A 19,421-nucleotide genomic window follows, 5' to 3' on the forward strand; every position below is an offset into this window, starting at 1 on the left:
AGCCCAACAATTAATCTACTGCTTGTTGCAGCTGTTCAGTTTACTAATTGTTTGATTTTAAACAACTGAAAGCAATGTGAAGAATATTATAAACATTGTTTTTATACCCCAGTCTATAATTGCAGATATGATTACCGTACATCGATCAATATATTTGAAAATAACAGTGTAGATAATTTCCCCTGACAGATACAGTATGGACTTTCACTGTCCTGAAAAAAGAAAACATGTTTAACATTTTTGTGTCCAGACATCATTTGTGCAAAAAAAAAAAAAAAAAGAGGAAGAAATCTATAGGTCTGCATTATCCATTGGGGTTAGCTGGATATCGTACTGCTGTGTGAGATATTGGTTTTGGATTCCCATTGTGTCACACACCGTGGTGAAGTTTGCACCACAGTCGGGTTGAGACGGACCGTTGAGCATGTTGAGGTGAGACACAGGAGACAGGTGAAGGTCACTGAGACGTGCTTATGGCGTGAAATTCTTACACAGGAGAGCTGCAGTAAGATGGGGTGGGAGTGTGTGTGTGTGTGTGTGGGGGGGGGAGGCACATGTTCAATTAAGCATCCATCCATCCATCCATCCCCAGTGAGTGTGTGCTACCGTCCACACATACTTCCCCCCTTTTTCTGTGTGTGTGTGTCTTTGAGACCTCTGGTTGGCTGTAGGTTTTGTTCTGCAACACCCACGAGTTGCTCTCATTGGTTCAGTTGCTGGTGAAGCTCTTAAAACATCCAAGGCTCTCTGTAGGCAGCAAAGTCTGGGAATGAAGACTTTTCGACATCAGTTCACGTCTGTGATTTCCTGTCAGCACCGTTGTTTGCTCTCGCGTTGGTAAGTTTCTGTGATGTGTTTGTGATTGAGTCTCTTCTCTTGCATGAACAAAGTAAATTCTTGTTATTTGGATTGGATGAAGGATATGGTGGATGATATCTTATTTGAGTTATGATATGTATGATATTATATATAGATATTTAATTTTACACCTCCACACTGTTTGGTGCATTACTCAAGATATTTTTGTTATAACTCTATTTTACAAAATTTTGCTAATTTTGCTGAAACTCTAGAAAAAAAAATCCAAATCAAGGAAAATATTGTTACGGTTGTATTGAGTTTGTAAAAGTAATCCATCTCTATGAGTGAGTTGTTGCTAAGTTTCATCAGAACGATCATACATTTGCAGACAAAGTTTCCATCACTGTTTCATATTAATGTGCACGCATGGAAATATTGTGAAAGCTGGGAAGAGAAATGAGACGCCACCGAATGTTTGCCTCCTGATTCACTTCTTTCAGAGTCTTTTCTACAAAGTAAAACTATGGACAAATAGTTTGCATTCTCTGTTATAACTTTCAGACATGCCTTCTGTCAATCATATCACAGGCAACATGCTAATGAAAACAATATATTGCAATCAAGGAAATCAATTTCACTGACTTAAAAAATGGGCCGCGTTTTGAGAAGTGGAGTGCCTTGTCAAATTTATATTAAAATTAGGTTTATTGGTGAGGTATATAAACACATATTTGACTTAAGTTGTAGCTCTCACCATGTAGTGCAAGAAGCACCAGAAGACATACTACTAAACAAAGATAATAATAGCTAAACAAACAAACATAAAGCTTTTGTGTACAGGAAACAGTGAGATGCACAGGGTGACGGTCTGGTTTAAAACTGTTCTGCACAAATGGACTTAAAATGGAAAGATAATAAATACTGTGCCGGTACTACAGTGTTGTACTCTACAGTGTAAACTGTTTAGCGATAGCTTTATGTGCATTTATTGGTTGATAGTGTGTATACAGCTGGGATGACCTTACATTTTTACAGTTCAAGGATATTGTTTAAATAATGAGCTACATAATCAAGTGTTTTTCATTTTATTATTTACTTATAAATAGCAGGACAAACATTCAGTATTAGCAAGCTGAACACATTGGAAACTAGAAGGGCACTAAAGGACTGCAGACTTTTGCAAGGCCAATCATCCACTTTTCTATAATGTGCCATTACGGCTTCGTTACGTTTCTACCAGCTTCTGTTAAAACCACGGTTTCCAAGTGCTGCATAATGACTGCTTTTTATATTATGTTTGAGCCTCTTCATGTGTATCCCAGTGGATTACTGTCAGCCAGGAACGTAGATTGTGTTGCGGAGGCATCGAATATCCAGAACGGCTGATGACCGTCTCAATGTGCGTATTTCTGTTGGTGCGCTTACATGTAGTGAACTGTATGTTAGTACACTTACACGTGTACTACGTGAATTTCAACAGGGTTGTGTTGCCTCAAATCGCACACTGCCATTCTGCACTGACCACAAATTTTGATCGCAACATGGCGATGCATCAACCTCAAACACATCAGCCGGTTATTTGACGAGCAAATTAAGTGTTTTCATGCCCTCTGTTTCACGCACACAGTAAACATACTGATGGCTTTTATTAGCCAACACTGTAGCAGTACTTAATGAAAAAACTGCAACAGCTGCAGCTTCCTCGACTGCCACAGTTTGAAAATAGTTTGGTGGTCCCTCTCTCTCCGCTACGTACATGGCAATCTATGTAGACCAACCCCCCCACCCTTACCCCACTTTCCTCTCCATTTCTTCCACTTCTCTCTATTCCCAGCTTGTCCCTAGTCAAGCAGAGAATCGATTTTTAAACAGGCAAGACTCTGGGGACTGAGCAGAGAACCATTATTGGCCTCATTTAGGCTCCATTGCCACTACGATGGCTTCTCTAGACAATAGGATAGACTCTGTCATGGATACCAAAGCGTAAATGCACATTGTAGCTGAAAACCGCTCAGGCCAGCATTTCCTGTCTTCGGGGAGCTGTGTTTTAGGAGAGGAAAAAAACAAAAAAAAAACGTGTCTATTTGAGAGGATGGACCGCAATGCCCCTCCACACACCAGTAATATAGGCACATCCAGCATATTTCACAGCCGCAGGCATTATAGGAGGGGAATATATAGTAAATGTATCGTCTTTTTCCAATGCTATTTACCGCATGCCAAATTTCACTTTTTCATCACTGCCATAGTTTTTGTGCAGTCTGCAACATATGGCAGTGTGTTTCCACTGTAAACAGCGGCTGCTGATTCCTCATCAGGGGACTGTGCTTTTCTACAGCAGCTGTATGTCTGTCTATCTAGGATTGAGAGGTTTCAGGAAAGTTTTGGCAATTCCAGATACAGTTTATCCTAGAAGGGGCCCATATCATGTTGTTGAAACCTCGACTTCTGTATTGTGTTTTAGAGTCCAAAGAATCATGTTTCCCCTGAGGCTTTTAGTTTATTTCTAAACATGTATTGATGAATACAAAAATTTAATTTGACTCAAAACGTCCATCACACTGACATTATTCTGGGACAAATCTCAGAGCCTGATACCTTCAGCAGAGTGTGTGTGTGTGTGTGTGTGTGTGTGTGTGTGTGTGTGTGTGTGTGTGTGTGTGTGTGTGTGTGTGTGTGTGTGTGTGTGTGTGTGTGTGTGTGTGTGTGTGTGTGTGTGTGTGTGTGTGCACGTAATGCATTCTGCTGCAACAACAGTATCACATTTAGACAAGTGGGTTGGCATTGCATTGAATGCTTGGATGCCCTCTAACAGTAGATGTCAATATCAGACTGCAGTTTGGCAAATGAAGGACATTATGTTCTACGCCTGATAAAATAAGAATCTATTTAAATGAATCGATAACCATTTGGTGGTATTTTTATTTACTTAAGTCGATGAGAGGACGCAATTTAGCAAATCTGAAACAAATATCCAGCTCTTTTGCTTGGCTACATGATTCACAACAAAAGGACCACTTGTTTTATGGTAAAGACTGACCTCAGTCCTCCCACATTCATGTGGTGGGAGTGTGTTTGAGACTGAAAAAGAAAAGAGACGAGGAGAGAGACAGAGCTATGCATTGTATGTAAGATGACCCGTAGTGTATATTGACACCACAACTAATAAATAATTGTTGTATAAATATTATAGGGATACAAATCAGAAACAAAATATTTCTGAAACATTATTTACAAATTGTGTTATGCAATGGCTCTTTCACTATATTCCATGGTCACTTCAGACGCCAGGTTTAAAATGTCAGCTCACAAACCAGTGAGTGACGCCACAGTGGGTTGCTGCTTGATTAAACCATACACATTCCAATTGTAGGAACTTCAGTTAAATAGTAAAATAAATAAGTTTAGATCAATAGTCAGAAATAATATAAAGAACAAATTTAAATCTAATCTAAGAAAGAAGGCACTACCTACATTGTATTGTATGTGAAAGTTGCAGTGTGTGTGCATACCTAAATATGTTCGTCACATCCATGTGTGTTTGTTTTGTGTTTGACAGTGTTTTTTAGTCTATCTGTATGTCAGTGGTGGTCTGGCTACCCGCAGTGGGCTGTGTTGACTAAATGGGTGAGGAGAGCATTGGCCCCTGCTCGCCATCAAAGGCAGCATTGACTGGGAGCATGAGAGCATCTCCGCAGCCAGTCATCCTTGGACAGCTGACAATTGCGTGGACACGGGGGACGTAGCTGAGAGCAATCAACAACAACTGGAAGAAAATGCTTCACCGCTGGTGGAATGTGTCTGAACTCAGACCTGAACAACCCACTGCTCTGCTCTTGACCGATCGTGTGCAAATGGCTTTAGTTTGCCTTGAAGCTATTTTAATTAATTGTGTACACAATGTTGCTTTTTATGCGCTCCTTATGTGCATGTGCGGTATGTCCATGTTCAAAATTGGGAGAACAGCAGGGGGTGCGGACTGGCTCTGAATGGTGTGGTAATTAATCTCTCAGTGAGGAGGTGCATTTTGGGACTGAGGCAGGTCACAGCTCCCAGCACCTTGCTCGTTAACTCTAACCACCTATGGCCAGCCTCTGGAGATTAATGAGGGCTGGTCATGGTCAAAAGTGGTCAAATGCATTTTAACCATAGCCCACTGAGCGTACCACCAGGCTTTATGTTTTTTTTTTTTTTTTTTATTCTGAGGCAGTGATTCGCATTACTGCAGCAGAATAATACTCAAGGGGCCTGACTCACACTGTGACACGTCTGGCGAGCAGCAGAGCAAACACACATGTACACATCGATGCCACATTGAGCAGACGAAGGAACAGGTAGACGTACAGTTTGCATAGTTGCAGTGTGCTGTGCTGTTTACTTTGCTCTCCCAGCATGAATCTCTTTGACACAGTGACACACAGAAACACCTATGACTCATTGACTTGTATGTGACTGTGTGTGTGTGTGTGCTTGTGCTTGTCGTCTTCATCTTTATTTCTGGCCACTCTGTGTGTTGGTGTCGTATTTGATTTTTAGTGACGTTGATGTTGAGTATCTAAAACTGCAAATTAAGAGAAGAACACTGAAAGTTAGTGACGCACAGATTTACTTCCTCTTTTGAATAATTTTAACTTTCTCACTAATTGCCGCTTTTGACTTGAGCGTTAAACCTGCGCAATAATAACAGTGTTATCAGTTTATATGTCCCTCAGAGCGTTTCTTCAAAGGTTATTCTGTACAGTCAGTGGTTGTTAAAGCACATACATAATGTAGTAGTTTGTAGAATACAGGATGGTTTACAAATACCACATATACATATTCCTATCTCGTGACACCAGGGGATCTGAATACAACGCAGAAAAATATTTCCACTTGTCGAGTTCTCTTTTAATATTCTGTGATTATTACTCATGCAATATTGATCAAAAAGCACTACTGGTCTATTCATGTGTTCAGAGAGAGTTTAATCCCTTGTACTTTGCTCGGCAAAGAAAAGTCACCTAGTTCTGAGAATGACATTATCCTCAATCCTTGTGTTCAGCAGAGACAGAATAGAGACATCGTCGTTAATGCTCTTGTCTTAACGAACTTCAAACTCTAACAGTCCAGCTTTAAATTAGTTAGTTTAAATGCACAATTTGACATGTGTTTTCTATTCAACAGCACCTGAATAAGTCAGATCTAATGTCTTAAAGGTCTCATATTGAACACTTTTCTTTGGGAAATCAAGATTATGAATAAAACTCTCAAATTTCAAGTTTTAAAAACCACCTTAATATCGTTATATAATATATATATTATATCTCCTCTCTTAAGATTTTCCGTAGAACTCTACCAGGAGCAGGCTGTTTTGGGTTTGCGTTTTTAAGGTGTGTTGAGATCAGTGACCCTCTCTTCTGATTGGTTGAATCTTTTCTGAGTTGAGAAAACCAGAACTTCACACACGATCAATACAAACTTTACTTGAAGCAATTCCTTTATTGTAATAGCACCACTAGATGGCCTTATTTATATTTTAAAGCCAGTGGACATCAACAAGCATCACGATTTCAAAGTAGCATCCACAGGTTTCTGATAAATTCTGTTCAAATGTACATTTGCAATGTCTGTATTTCTGGTCCTGCCACATCTTGCTATGAAGATGTACTTTACCCGAGACCCCAGTGCAGGCTGCCTTCAAATTGGATTAAATCCCCAAATCACATGATCAATCACCCGCAGCTAGCTATGCCAAGATGGCGGAGCTTCCCCTCTCTGTCTTAAAATGGCACAACTGCAGACTATATCAGCAGTAACCGAGCTAAAAACCAAGGTGTTTTCGTTTTCTGCCTGTAATGCGTGAATCTGTGTCTTGTGAAGTCTTGAGAAAAAGAAAATTGTACTATGACCCAGAGTCCAGTGCACACAAACACACCACATGCACACAGCAGAGAGATTGTGCTGGCAACAAATAGCGTGAGATGATAAATGAATTTGGGAAGAGATACTGCTATCCTGGAAGATGCAGTCCCATTACAATGGAAACAGACAGTAAATTCCTTTGTTGGGGCGAGTCAGCAGGCAGTGCCAGGCAATGCCCCTCATTTTCTGATAAAAAAAAAAAAGCAGCAGGCAAACGGCATGTGTGCTACTGTGTGTGATGATGTGTGCATGCTTCATGCATCACTGAAGCGTGGATATCACGCCATGCCTCTGTGTGTGTGCGCCTCCTCAAACACACCTGCTCCTGACGCCTCGGGGAAAAAAGCTGGGCCTTAGCAAGGCTAAAACGTCATATCAGAATATGAAGATATATATGTACTACTAGATACTTCTGTGCAGTTTATACATTTATAAAGTCACCAACTTTTTTGCTTTTTAGAGGTTACAGGGGGGTCGTTTAATTGAGTCAAGTCAGCTCAACATGATCGTGTTTGTGCCACGTTGCCCTGTGAGTTCTAGCTGTATTCAGATCTGTTCAGAAAAGGCCAGGTGAGCCACTTACACTCAGAGAAATTTGTCTTGTGTAGTTAAATGAACTCTGCTTTGGTTTTGAATGAACCTTAAAGGTAATTACTACATTGTTCAGCCATATCTTAGCATGATGAAATGATGAAAGTACCTTCGAGAGTTGAGTGATGCAAGAAAAGAAAAAAACAGCCCTCCACTCAGTCACTGCAAATAGCTACGTTTATTACAGGAACTAAACTTGGGCAGTTGAGAAAGGCTCCCTCCTGAGTTTGCAGACTGGCGTCTAATGTGTGTTAATGCTTCGTCCCAATCTGTCCATCAACAAGCCGTCTGTTCTGGAGAGCCGGTCGGTCTGACCTGGATTCTGATTTTAACTGTCAGAAAAAGCTCTTTTGTGTTGCGGTTACAGTTTCTTTGTGGTGATATTTCGGGAAATAAGAAGTGTGTGTATGTGTGTGTGTGTGTGTGTGTGTGTGTGTGGGAGGGGTAGGTGGGTGGGTGGGGGTTGAAGGGGAAGAAAAGGTGAGGGGAGACGAGGTGTGCTGGGTGTTTGTGGTGGGCGTGTGAGGTGCACAATGCCCCTCTCTGTGTGAGGATGGCAGGCCGGGTGATGTCATGGCTTGCCGGAGCCAAAGCCCACTGAGCTTGTGAAGGCGTGACATGATTGGGATACAGAGGAGGGTCACTGACATTGTTCCACTGAATTAGACTGTGACCGGGAGGATGGGGAAGTGCAGTGCAGCTCCACGCTCCAGCTACCCCCACCCTCACCCCCCTACCTCCCCTCGCCAATCATTCAGTTATTTTTCAAGCGAAAACTCTTAATGTGGATGTCCATTCATTGCTGATGATAACTCAATTGAAGCAATAGATTCCGCAGTGCGACCTGTATGGAAGCTCTTTTTAGAGTTGTCCTGCTCATTGAGCTGTCCCAGCAGAGCCAACTGTACCAGGATGCATTGCACATGAGCTCCTGACGCCAAACCCCCAAATCCTTTGGTTCCCCTGCAAAGTCTCTCACCTTGTAGCGCCCACTCGACAAAAAAACGAGAAGCAGCTGAACGATAGTAATAAAGGTGGTCATTAATCAGGAAGATACAAGCCCCAAACATATACTGTAACATTAGCTCCAATTGTAAACGCAAACAGCACAACGTATTTAGAAAACCTCCCCTACGACGTTATTGTATATCTCAACACTCACCGACTTTGTTGCTCAAATTGTTGCATTCGTCGCATTGGTTGCATTGGTCGTGGGCTCTCTGCTGCTGGTTGTCTTTTCCTGTTTATTAACTGCATATTGTAGAAGGTCTTCAGCAGACATATGTCCAAATGAGGAAGACAACTTTTATTCATAGTAAAGCAAACGAATGTCTATCTCGGTCGGTATCCAACAAAAACTGCCCACGCTGAAATTCATTGCAGCAGAAGGATTCTGTTTCCGTTGGCATCGGAGGGGAATTTGAGCAAATGCACCACTAGTCGCTGTTTTCTCTCAGCAGCTCTGGGTGGTCCTGAACGACCAGATCCTCCTGCACGGCTAACTCAGCTGCAGCGCCGGCTTCCCTCTGATGCCTTTCTTCTTCAGCCTTATAATCGAGCTCAAATAAATACGGCTGAATATTCAAATCAGCCAAAACACGGTAAAATGTATCCTCCTCGTTCATAATGTCCTCTGCACACATTTGGGGATGCACCTTTCAGGGTTGGAAACGTAGCTAGTTGCCGTACAAGCGAGGCGAACAAGGTTTAGTTTTGTTTTTGTTTGACATTTAGAGTGTGACCTCACGGCTACACTATCAGCACAGTCATCCTGTAGTTCTTCCGGCCACCAACAATGTCACTGCAAACACCAAATGACGGCACTGGTACAGGAAGAACAACAGATTTTTCAGCTGCTTCCCAGAGACACAGGTATTTTACTTCGGAATTTATTGAAACACTTATAAGTTAATCAACTTAGACAACTTTTGAAATTTTGTCTTTTTTTGCATTTTGCCAAGACTGAACAGTTTACAGTTTTGCAAAAGTGGGTAATGAGATGTGGTAATGGTGCTCATATTAACCTCCAGGGCACTGGATGCCCCATCCATTAAAAGTAAAGTTTGTACCTATGTTACAACGTCCATGTGTTTTTTTTTACACGCTACCAGTGACAAGGATTCAGACAGACAGCCAAATGTCACATACCAAAGGTGCCAGGTCCGTCTTCTTTCTGGTTGTTCTTCTTCAGGGTCTGTTTCTGGTTCAAACGTTTGTAGCCAAATTACTCCAAATTTACCATTTGCCTCCGTGTCGCATACAGTATCTAGAAAAACAGAAAAACAAGCAGAGGTTTGTGTGTTTGATGAGCAGAATTGAAGATGAGCTGCTGACCTCGTGCTGCAGTCCAGCGGTGGGTGGAAATAGAAGCGGGGAATATTTGCACATTCTATATATGTTCGTAGTGAATGGAGGCAAAAGTTAGAGCTACATCTACACCAGTCTAAGGCTTTACATTTCTTGAATTTTAATGAACAGATATGAGTTTTCAGACGTTTAATCAATGTCAGTTGAGGGACTTGAAGACTGAGAACTCCAAAAACACACATTTAAACTGATCATCTTTTTTGCCATGTTTTTGAAAGGCCTTTTAGTTGTACAAAAAGCTGCAAATCCTTAAGCTTTGGCATTTGCCAGAATGTTATTGGTCGAGCGGTGTTTTATCGACTGAAAGTTGTTTCCGAGTATAATGTGATCGCGGAGGAGAGAAAGGCTCCTTTTTAAAGCAGGAGTTGAGAGTGTCGTGTAAACACACACTGAGAGAGGCTCCTTTCATTAGTTATGCTAATCTGGAGGCCACGTGACTCGCTGCAGATTCCAATGTTCGTCCTGGCTCTGTCTCTCTCAGTTTCTGTCTTCAAAGGCCAGGGTCCCGTCGTCTTTCAGGTTCATTGGGTTAATTATCTGTGTTGTTCCCCCTTTTTTTTTTTTAAATATATATATAGCTAGATTGACAGAAACATGGATCTGGCTGAATTGCCTCCTTTCCTCCTATAGCCTTTAGGTTGTCTGGTTCCTCAGCAACACTGACAACTTTAGTAAAGAGTATAAGAGCTTTGACTGTGCCAACTCTGTCCCTTCTGTTGTTCTCGGTCTTAAAATGAAACAAGGCTATAGATTTCCGCTCAACTTTTGATACCAGGACATTGGAAAATTAAACTAGCGAAAGTTTAAAATGTTAGACAAGTTAAAGTTCAAAATTGTTTGAAATGAGTTAGTTCACTTTTTTGTCAAGAGTTTAATGAGGAAATTGGTGTCGCTCACATGTCTCTATGAAGCTAACTGGAAATAGGGGAAATATCTAACCTGGTTCTGCCCACTGTAAACAGTCTACCTAATATCTCTGATTAAAATATTGTATCTTATATCTTTAATCCATGTGTAAAATGAACACACCTAGCAGACTTTTTGTAACTACGCACAGAGTTTACAAACCGAAAGAAGTTTCACACAAAAAAACAGCAAGCACGTACCCGTAAAAAAAAAAAATCTAATCAAATAAGTATATCAAATTGCAAATGATATTTGAATTTACGTACATGAATCCACACGGCAATGTAATTATTTGCAATGTAAAGCAAATAAATACCAAAAGAGAAGAGAACACCAACCTTCCTCCCACGCACACTCACTGGAGAGACAGTCGCTGTTGGTTACCAGCTTTCAATCAATGCAATCAGAAAAATGATATATGCCTAACACACACACACACACACACACACACACACACACACACACACACACACACACACACACACACACACACACACACACACACACACACACAGACATGTAGACACAGAGGGAAACTGAGTGCTTCTATGTAATCACTTTGAAAGGCACGAGTTAAGGTAAGGGACGTGTTCCTTTTTGTCAATAAAAATTAATAGGAAATCATGGCAGTTGGCCAAAATGTGGCACGACATCGATGTGCCCACCGTTTGGCCCGCTTTGAATGGTGACTATAGGTAATAATGCTGACATATGGGAACACAAGGTGTGGCGTAGGAGTCGACCTGAAAGATCTTTGAGTAAATCAGCTGTGGCACACATGACAAGATAAATAACCTCCAAAAATATAAGGACCCCGTGTCTGATGTTAAAGGAGTGAGAAGACAGTAATATTTTTAGAAGCTTTTTAAGCTTTGTGATATTAAGTTCCAACAGATTACTTAATGATAAGACGGGCGTAGTCGCCATAGGACTGTCACTAATGCCAAGTCAGACAGCCGTGCTGCCGCTTCAGTCCAGAACTGTAAAATTGTTGGACCGTCCAACATCGTGAACATAAGTGGCCTTCGTCATGCATAAACCACACAGCAGACCATCTACAGCGCTCATGCAGTGGAGTTTCAGCGAGGTTAGATATGTCCAGTGAATACAGTTAGTAGGAATCTGTTAGGAGTCAGGATTGCGAGCTTCCTTAATGTTTGTCCAAAGAACCTACCAGTTGAAATCAGGCCCCAAAACTAGGGAGTCTATAGTCTTTCTCATGGTAGGCTGTACCCTTAAAGAAAAAAAAAAACCATGAGTTTCCCATGTTTACCACATTACAATGTATGATAACATGGGGAAATTAAGTGGGAACTTAGCACCATGAAAATGTTCCAGAACCATGTTTCCGATGGGCAAAATCACATCTGCTCACATGATTGCATGAGTATTTGCACAAGGGAAATTCACATGTTTTTTTCTGTCAGGATAATAGGAAGCCTCCAAAAAAAGATCTGGTACAGTGTGGATGCCCCTGTATTTTTTTTTAATTGTGTGTAAAGTCTTTTATAAAGCAGGTGGGTGGGCAAAGTTTGTACCACAGAACATCATAACCCTGAAGAGTTAATAACAGAAAAATGTGGACCCCAGCAGGTTGAAAGCACCACTAATGTATTGGAAGGAGCACACACCCACTTCATTTTAAATGTCATCTCAGCATTTAATGTCACTGCTATTCCAGTGAGAGTTCCTCCAATTAATATACCCTTGTTGTTAACTATTGGCCAAAGCTTCTGCTATTAACAGGAGATCTCACATTGAGATCTTGAAAGTTTCAAAGTCCCTTAATATCATCTTGTAAATTGCACAAAGGGTAGCAGTCAAAGCACATATGACAAAACAGAAAAGAAAAAGTGAGGCTCTGCCAGACCTTCGTCTCCTCCTTCGCTGTATTATTGAGCTTAAGATCTAAATGGACTTTGTTAACGTTAGACTGCAGTTTGTCTCTATATCCTAGCTAAGCTAACCAAAACAGCTGCTTTCTTGTCTACCATTTCAAACTTTCACTGATTTCCTCTCTAACGCTCTCTTGTTTCTTGTGTTGTCTGTCGAGCTTATTATTGCAGTTAGATGACGGTTGATCTCGAAGGGTATTGCAGTGTAAGCTAATAAACTGTTTCTTTGATGAGTGCATTCTTTTTTCATTTAACGTCAAATTTATACGACAGCCCCAGCTCTATTTCAGGAACCGGCTATTAGAGGGTAATTACTACATGTTAGATTATGTCATTTACTCAGAGAAGATGAGGAGTAGAAAATGAGTCACCTCCATCAATTAATATAATATATGAGTTGATACGGGCTATTGGTATGGGATATATGTTACATCTCTGTCCGTCACATGGTGATAATTTGAAATTCCCTCAAGGTCTCCTTTTTTTTTTTTTTTTTTTAATGAAAATGCCAATTAAAAATGGTGTTTCTTACACATGTAATTATTTCTTTATTGATTCGTCAGCATCTTAGTGAATGTTTTTTCATGAAATACATCCCTGTAATGATAACTCGTCTCACTTGCAATCATGAAAGAGAAGCATTACAAGAAAGACCCCCCCAGGGGAATGTGGAAAGTGGTGTGTTGGTCTTGGAGTACGAGGATGTGTGTGTGTGTGTGTGTGTGTGTGTGTGTGTGTGTGTGTGTGTGTGTGTGTGTGTGTGTGTGTGTGTGTGTGCGTGTGTGCGTGTGCGCGTGCGCATGTGCGCAAATGTTTGCACAATGGTGTGTGTGTGCTCGCTTGCTGTAGTGTTTGCAGAACATCTCTCCACACTGACACTCACTCTTGTCTAGTAGCAACAAGGAGGTACTTGATCTCATTTGCAGGCAGTGACTGATGGCCCTTTTTCTCTCTCTCGCTCTCTCTTTCTCTCTCTCCCCTCCTCCTTCCCTCCTCCTTCCCTCCTCTATTTCCTTCACTCATCTCTTTCCAGGCTGTGAGGACGGGGGGAAGATGAGACCTCCCAGCCCTCTGCTGATCCTGCTGTACATCACCCTGTCCAAGAGTGTGAAGGTGGTCTCGAAGAGAGGCTCAGGTAATTAGAGCGCTGTGTCCTCCGAACTCGTGTGTGGCTTCCAGTATGAAGCCTGCGCATGCACACCCTGTTTGTTAATGTATGTCAGTGACTGTTTTCATACATGTGCAGGAGCGAGTCCAGGGTTTTCTCTTAAGGTCATGGTAGCCTCCAACCATCAATGACTGGCTCTGTTGTTGATGTAATTTGGAGACGTCTGGTGAATTTAACTTCTTTGATTTAATTGTTTCTGTGGTTGCTTTCTAAACCTCTGTGTCTGTGATAATATAGAAAGTCAATTTACAGAATATTACAGTTGTTGTCTTTGTTGGATTATGTTTAGCTGGTGAAGAATTACCGTTAGGTATCAACATCGTGCCTCCTAAATGGCACTAAACAGTGTTACCCTATGATTCTGCAGACTTATTAAAAATATTTGTTCAGAAAGACGTTGGTCAGGAAATTTCAAAGAATGTTGTTATCACACAATCGGAGAATTTAGCAATTTAGCTAAAAAATTTGACTTTTTTTGCTTGTGTCTCAGGTGAGGAGCGTGTGACTTAATGTAAAGATATATATGGACTTCTTAGAATTAGGTAGGCCTACCTCAACCTTGAGAGAGTGACAGCTCCCAAATGATCCAATTGCTCAATGACTTGGTCACCAAGGGTTAATGTGAAACTCATTTTGGCTCTAAATGCCAGCAAATTGAACATCAATTGTGAACAAATGCAAAGGTCAAAGAGAAAATAGAGAGCAAAAAGACTGAAAGTAGAAACTTTTCATGACATGAATACTGGGGAGTATTAGGGAAGCAGTGTTAAACACACACACACTGTTAATACACTGCAAAGACAATCTAATACACAAGGGGAAAAAGGAGACTTTGTTCATCATATTGCTACTTTATGCAGCCAATATTCGTAATTATTATTAAATCCTAAAAAAGTACTTGCTGTCACATTTGTGTCAAACTTCAGCTGGAGTCTTTCCATCTTAGGAAGTATTGTAAAATGCATTGCTTGCTTACAGGAACGTGTGTGTGTGTGTGTGTGTGTGTGTGTGTGTGTGCGTGTGTGCGTGCGTGCGTGCGTGTGTGTGTGTGTGTGTGCGTGCGTGTGTGTCTGTTTGTTACACCATTGGTTTTACGTCTTTGTGTTTCTGGGTATGCATGTCCCCTCCTGCACACATGGGTTGGCATGTCTGAAGATTTAAGGACTGACCTTTAGCTAAAAGTTTGATATTTATAGGAAAGCACACTCACTTGACAGGCAAGGACACAAAGAGCAAAAGGGCAACTTATCAATGAATGATGTGACTTAACAAGAAACAAAGATGGTCCGTAATAAAGAAAATGGACACACTAAACCAGGGGTGTCAAACATGCGGCCCGTGGGCTGCATCCAGCCCGCCAGGGGTCCAGCTCGGCCCGCCGGATGACTTTGCTAAGTGTGAAAATTACAGAAAGACATAAATTGCATTTCTATGAGAATATGGAGGTTTATGAGTACAAACGTTTTGTAATTTTTTTAATCGATCCAGTAATTGCTTCAAAAACAGCGTAAATGCGACGTCTGCTCCGGAGGCAGCAGCGCTCGCTGCTCGCTTTGTGACGCGTTTGACGTCAAACGTGTCACAAAGCGAGGGAATCTGCAGAGGAGAGCCCGGGCAGATAAACAGTGGGCTGATGTCTGAGTTTTTGGTCTTTATGTTTCTAGTTTGTTGTAGAAAGACCTTAAAATAGGGTTTATCATCCAAAAACCTTCACCAATGATTTAAACATAGAGAAATATGTTCGTTATTATGCTATGATTTTACTGGTCTGGCCCACTTGAGATCAAAGTGGGCAGTATGTGGCCCCTTAACTAAAATGAGTTTGACACCCCTGCACTAAACCATGCACCCACTAAAATATAAAGTACACCCAGGAAACAAATTTAATGATGCTAACCAAATAACTGACTGAAGGCTTTCAGAAGTGAAACAGCTTAAAGGCCTGGTTACAGCAGAGATAGACACAGCAGATTTCATCTGTATTTTTGCAAAATATTTCTTTTTAAAAGCTTGCTGACATATTCGAAGGGTGAGATAGTTGGCTATCTCCATATCACCATTATATCAGCCAGCCAGACAAGCACTCGTCAGTCACATTAACTTTTTGGCTGGACTGCAACAGCAGAGCCAACCCTATAAATGGAAATGTCTGTCACTGAGTGACTGAGATACCAAAGTTTCACAAATAGTCGGCCGAATGCCGCGACTGTCCGTTTCATCTCGAAGGTATTAGGGAAAGCAGAAAAGCCCAGATGTCCCTGATACCTGCAACTTCCTCCAGCTCATCTCGGGGGATCCAGATCCGCTATCTTCTTCTTTCTGTCATTACCCATTCTTGTAGTTCTGGGTTTTGTACCCTCATGGTTGAAATGCACTTATCGTAAGTCGTTTTGGATAAAAGCGTCAGCTAAATGAAATGTAATGTAATACCCAGAGTTAATGTCGATAGATGAGGGTAGGGATGTAGACTGACCTGTAAAAAAAGAGCTTTAACTGCCAGAGTCTGGCCCAGTGACCACCCTACCGCTGTCATTTCTCCCAGCATTATGACATTAAAAGCCCTCAAGCCTTTCACACACTGCCAGCCATATACTGGGTTTAGACCTAGTCTCATTCATATTTAAATAGTGCATGCAAAACAGACCTGAAACAACTCAGACTTGCAAAATACACTTTATAGTTGGTTCAGACCGAGGTCGCACCACTATAGAATCACTCCACACTTAACTGGTGACTGGACTGAGGATGCTTCTTCTAAACTGTGTGTGCGCGCGATTGTTTTGTCCATACCTGGGTATGATTGTTGTGTTTACATCTGCCCAAAGAACCACGCCAAGAGGGAAAATGAACAAAAGTAAACAAGATAAGTCTAAAAGTACCTGAAGTGCATTGTCCACTGTCCTTCAGCTGTAAACCAACCAGGGTTTGTACTGTACATCTATGCTGCTAAATCTCCCAGGTGTCTTGTGCATGTAAACGATTCAAAATCGCTGTTATTGTCTTTAAAAGACAAACAGAATTGTATAGACATAAATACTTGATGTTGCTATATAATATATGGTTGTAGACAATCATTTAACCTATAATTTGTTAAAACAATAGCTTAGATACGAGACTAAACTCTTGTTAATATATCAGCCAGGTACTTTGATCACGGCCATTCATATAATTCAAATCAGAGCAATGTAATTGATGATCAATTTGGGGACAGATAATCCAGCGTATGGTTATTATCTCACTAAATCGTAGAATATGATGGTTCAGGTCATAAGGGGCTTTCTGTCTTATGGTGAGTGCACAGTTACACAGTATTGGACTAATTTGATAGAATATAACTTGATTGTCTTCAATACACAGTTGACTGCCTACATGTGTTTTACTTCATATTTTTATAATCAGAGTTGTGACATAATAGTTGAAGTAGGAGTTTGAATGCAAGTGTGTGTATATGTATGTGCTGCTCCCAAGTGCATATGTTTGATTGTGTGCCCACACACACACACACACACACACACACACACACACACACACACACGCACACGCACGCACGCACCACTAACTGTGTGGTTTATATGCTTCGCACCGTGAAGGATTTCCACATAGATTAGAGCCTGGACAGCACATCAGATCAATCAAGTGGGTCTTCTGGGTCCTTCGGTCAAATATCGATAGCAGTAAAGTCAATATCACCCCCAAAGTGAGGGGTCAAAGGTGATTCACTGTCACAGCGCAATTTGGGCTATTTAATACCACTTCAAAAGGCCCCTTTGTCTGCCTGAATGATTATAATAGATGGAGACACATGGAAAATCTAACAAGCTCATGTAAAACTTGTCATCACTTTGTCTTTCTATCACACAGGGATGGAAACACAGACACTATTGCATGTGTTTATACACATAGTTTTTTATTGGTGGGAAAACATTTACACATAAACTAATGGAACTCACACCAGCACTGATTATCCCTAATTGAGCAATTAACAATACATTTATTTTTTAATGTTTGAAAAGAAATTCAGCCAGAGGTGGAAGTTCAAAATGCAAATTTCAATTAAGTTGTTTACATGAAATTGAACTCTCATTTAGTGTTTACATACTTTGAGTAAAATAAGTTTTTTTTCACATCTGTTTGTTTACATATAGAAAGAAGTACTGCAGCCTTTTTTTCAGTGTTTTATTTTTATTTCGCTTTAATAAATGATTTTATTGGAACTTGTTCATTATTTTACAAAAATGTTGCCCTCTCAACTTTCCTTCCTCCACTAGTCCCAGACAGACTGGACAGGATGGAGGTTAGGCGTTTGTGTTAAAGATGTGGTGGTAAAGGAGATTAATTGGCTGATAAAGCCCCCGGTGAGTGATTGCTTTCTGGTTCACAGGTTTGGGACATTTGTCCTCATGCTAGAGATGAAAGAGATGGAGCAGGTGGAGTCTCATGACTGCTATTAAATTTGCTTCATATGACCGGCCCTGGCCTCTTACATGGACCTAGGTCAAAGTCATTTAAAAGTAGTTATTATTGTTGTGGAGTCTAAGCCGGACATTTTAATAAAACAGAGAGAAGAGAATAAAGTTTGAGACTAAGAAAGAGACCTCTGTTTGGATTACTGCTATAATGACTTGTTTGTGGGGCGCACTGTTTCAGATGGGAATACTCTATTGTTTCTGTAGGATTGTGGGAAGAGCTGGGAATTTGGTTTGAATAGTTATAGGCAAGGCATCAGCTATGAGGGCCTGATTAGCCCTCAGGAGATGCTGGATAAAGCAACTATTCAATTGGTTTCTCCCCCCCAGTGTCCGGGTGGCATTCCCAGTGTTGTAGCACTCCAAAATCCTATAATTATTCAGTGTGGCGTCTGCTTGGGCCTGTATTACCCGGACTAATGAGTTTCCCAAAGGTGTGGAGGCAATGTGTGTCTCTTGTTCCATGTCTTTGTGCCACGCTTGGTGCTGCTCGTGCTTTTAATGACCAGTCGAGCTCAGCAGGGTTAGATATCATTTAGAGTTGGCTGGTGTTGTTGGTTTGTGTTGTTTTTTTTTTTTTGCGCGTAGGTCGGTGGATGCGTGTACGAGCTGCTCATACTCTGGTCACGTTTGAACAACATCTTTGGCGTGTGAATGCTGTGCGGCTGCAAATGAGGGTTTTCACTCCAGGCACTCTGCTCACCTCTGCGCGAGTGAGGACTGACCGAGGCCGTGCTGACACTGCGAGAGATTCACTCTCAGGGACAGTGAGCAGTCCTCTGACAGAGACAAGCTGTCAGGGTCCATCCATCAGACTCCAGTTGTCTGTGCCGTGGTCCGACCCGGCCCAGCTCGACCTGAACAGGCCCGCTCCAGTTTCCCTGCTGGAGATCAGCCCATAAAGATCCAAACTTTAATCAGAAAAGACAGAGACTCTTTAACCTGGGTCTCAGTCTGCTCGCAAACCCAATTACCAGTTTGCAGTAGGCTGTTAGCCACAATGAAGAGTGTTGAATAGGAGCAAGAACCTTCAGACAAAACTCAAAACCCGTTGTCTGCACATCTCAACACATTGCAACAAAAACATGGTTTAGAATACAAAAATGGGGATTCTGAAAATTACATACAGTGGTGGTTGAAAGTTTCGAACCCTTTTCAATTTGATATTTTTCTCCATAAATGGTGGTGGCTGTCGGTGGGTTTCTTGACATGAACTTTAGGTCGTTCCACAACATTTCTATCGGATTCAGGTCAGGACTTTCACTTTATTCCCCTTTAACTATTATTTGGTAGAAGGACTTATGTGCTTAGGATTGTTGTTTGGCT

The 19,421-nt window shown here is 41.3% G+C and overlaps 1 protein-coding gene across 5 annotated transcripts in view; it reads left to right on the plus strand.

The window, feature by feature from the left end:
- The window catches only part of il1rapl1a (interleukin 1 receptor accessory protein-like 1a), a 160,993-nt gene that overhangs the window by 11,793 nt on the left and 129,779 nt on the right, over positions 1–19,421 (plus strand). For all 5 annotated transcript variants that reach the window (XM_069707063.1, XM_069707061.1, XM_069707066.1 and 2 more), the window contains exon 2: positions 13,495–13,596. In XM_069707063.1, coding sequence (XP_069563164.1) covers positions 13,515–13,596 — 82 coding nt within the window. In that variant the 5' untranslated portion in view covers positions 13,495–13,514. The remainder of the gene's footprint in view (positions 1–13,494; positions 13,597–19,421) is intronic.

This window comes from Brachyistius frenatus, unplaced genomic scaffold, assembly GCF_029030835.1.
Source record: "Brachyistius frenatus isolate BFR_SWC_R1_liver_20210118 unplaced genomic scaffold, ASM2903083v1 Contig_66, whole genome shotgun sequence".
Classification (NCBI taxonomy): domain Eukaryota; kingdom Metazoa; phylum Chordata; class Actinopteri; family Embiotocidae; genus Brachyistius; species Brachyistius frenatus.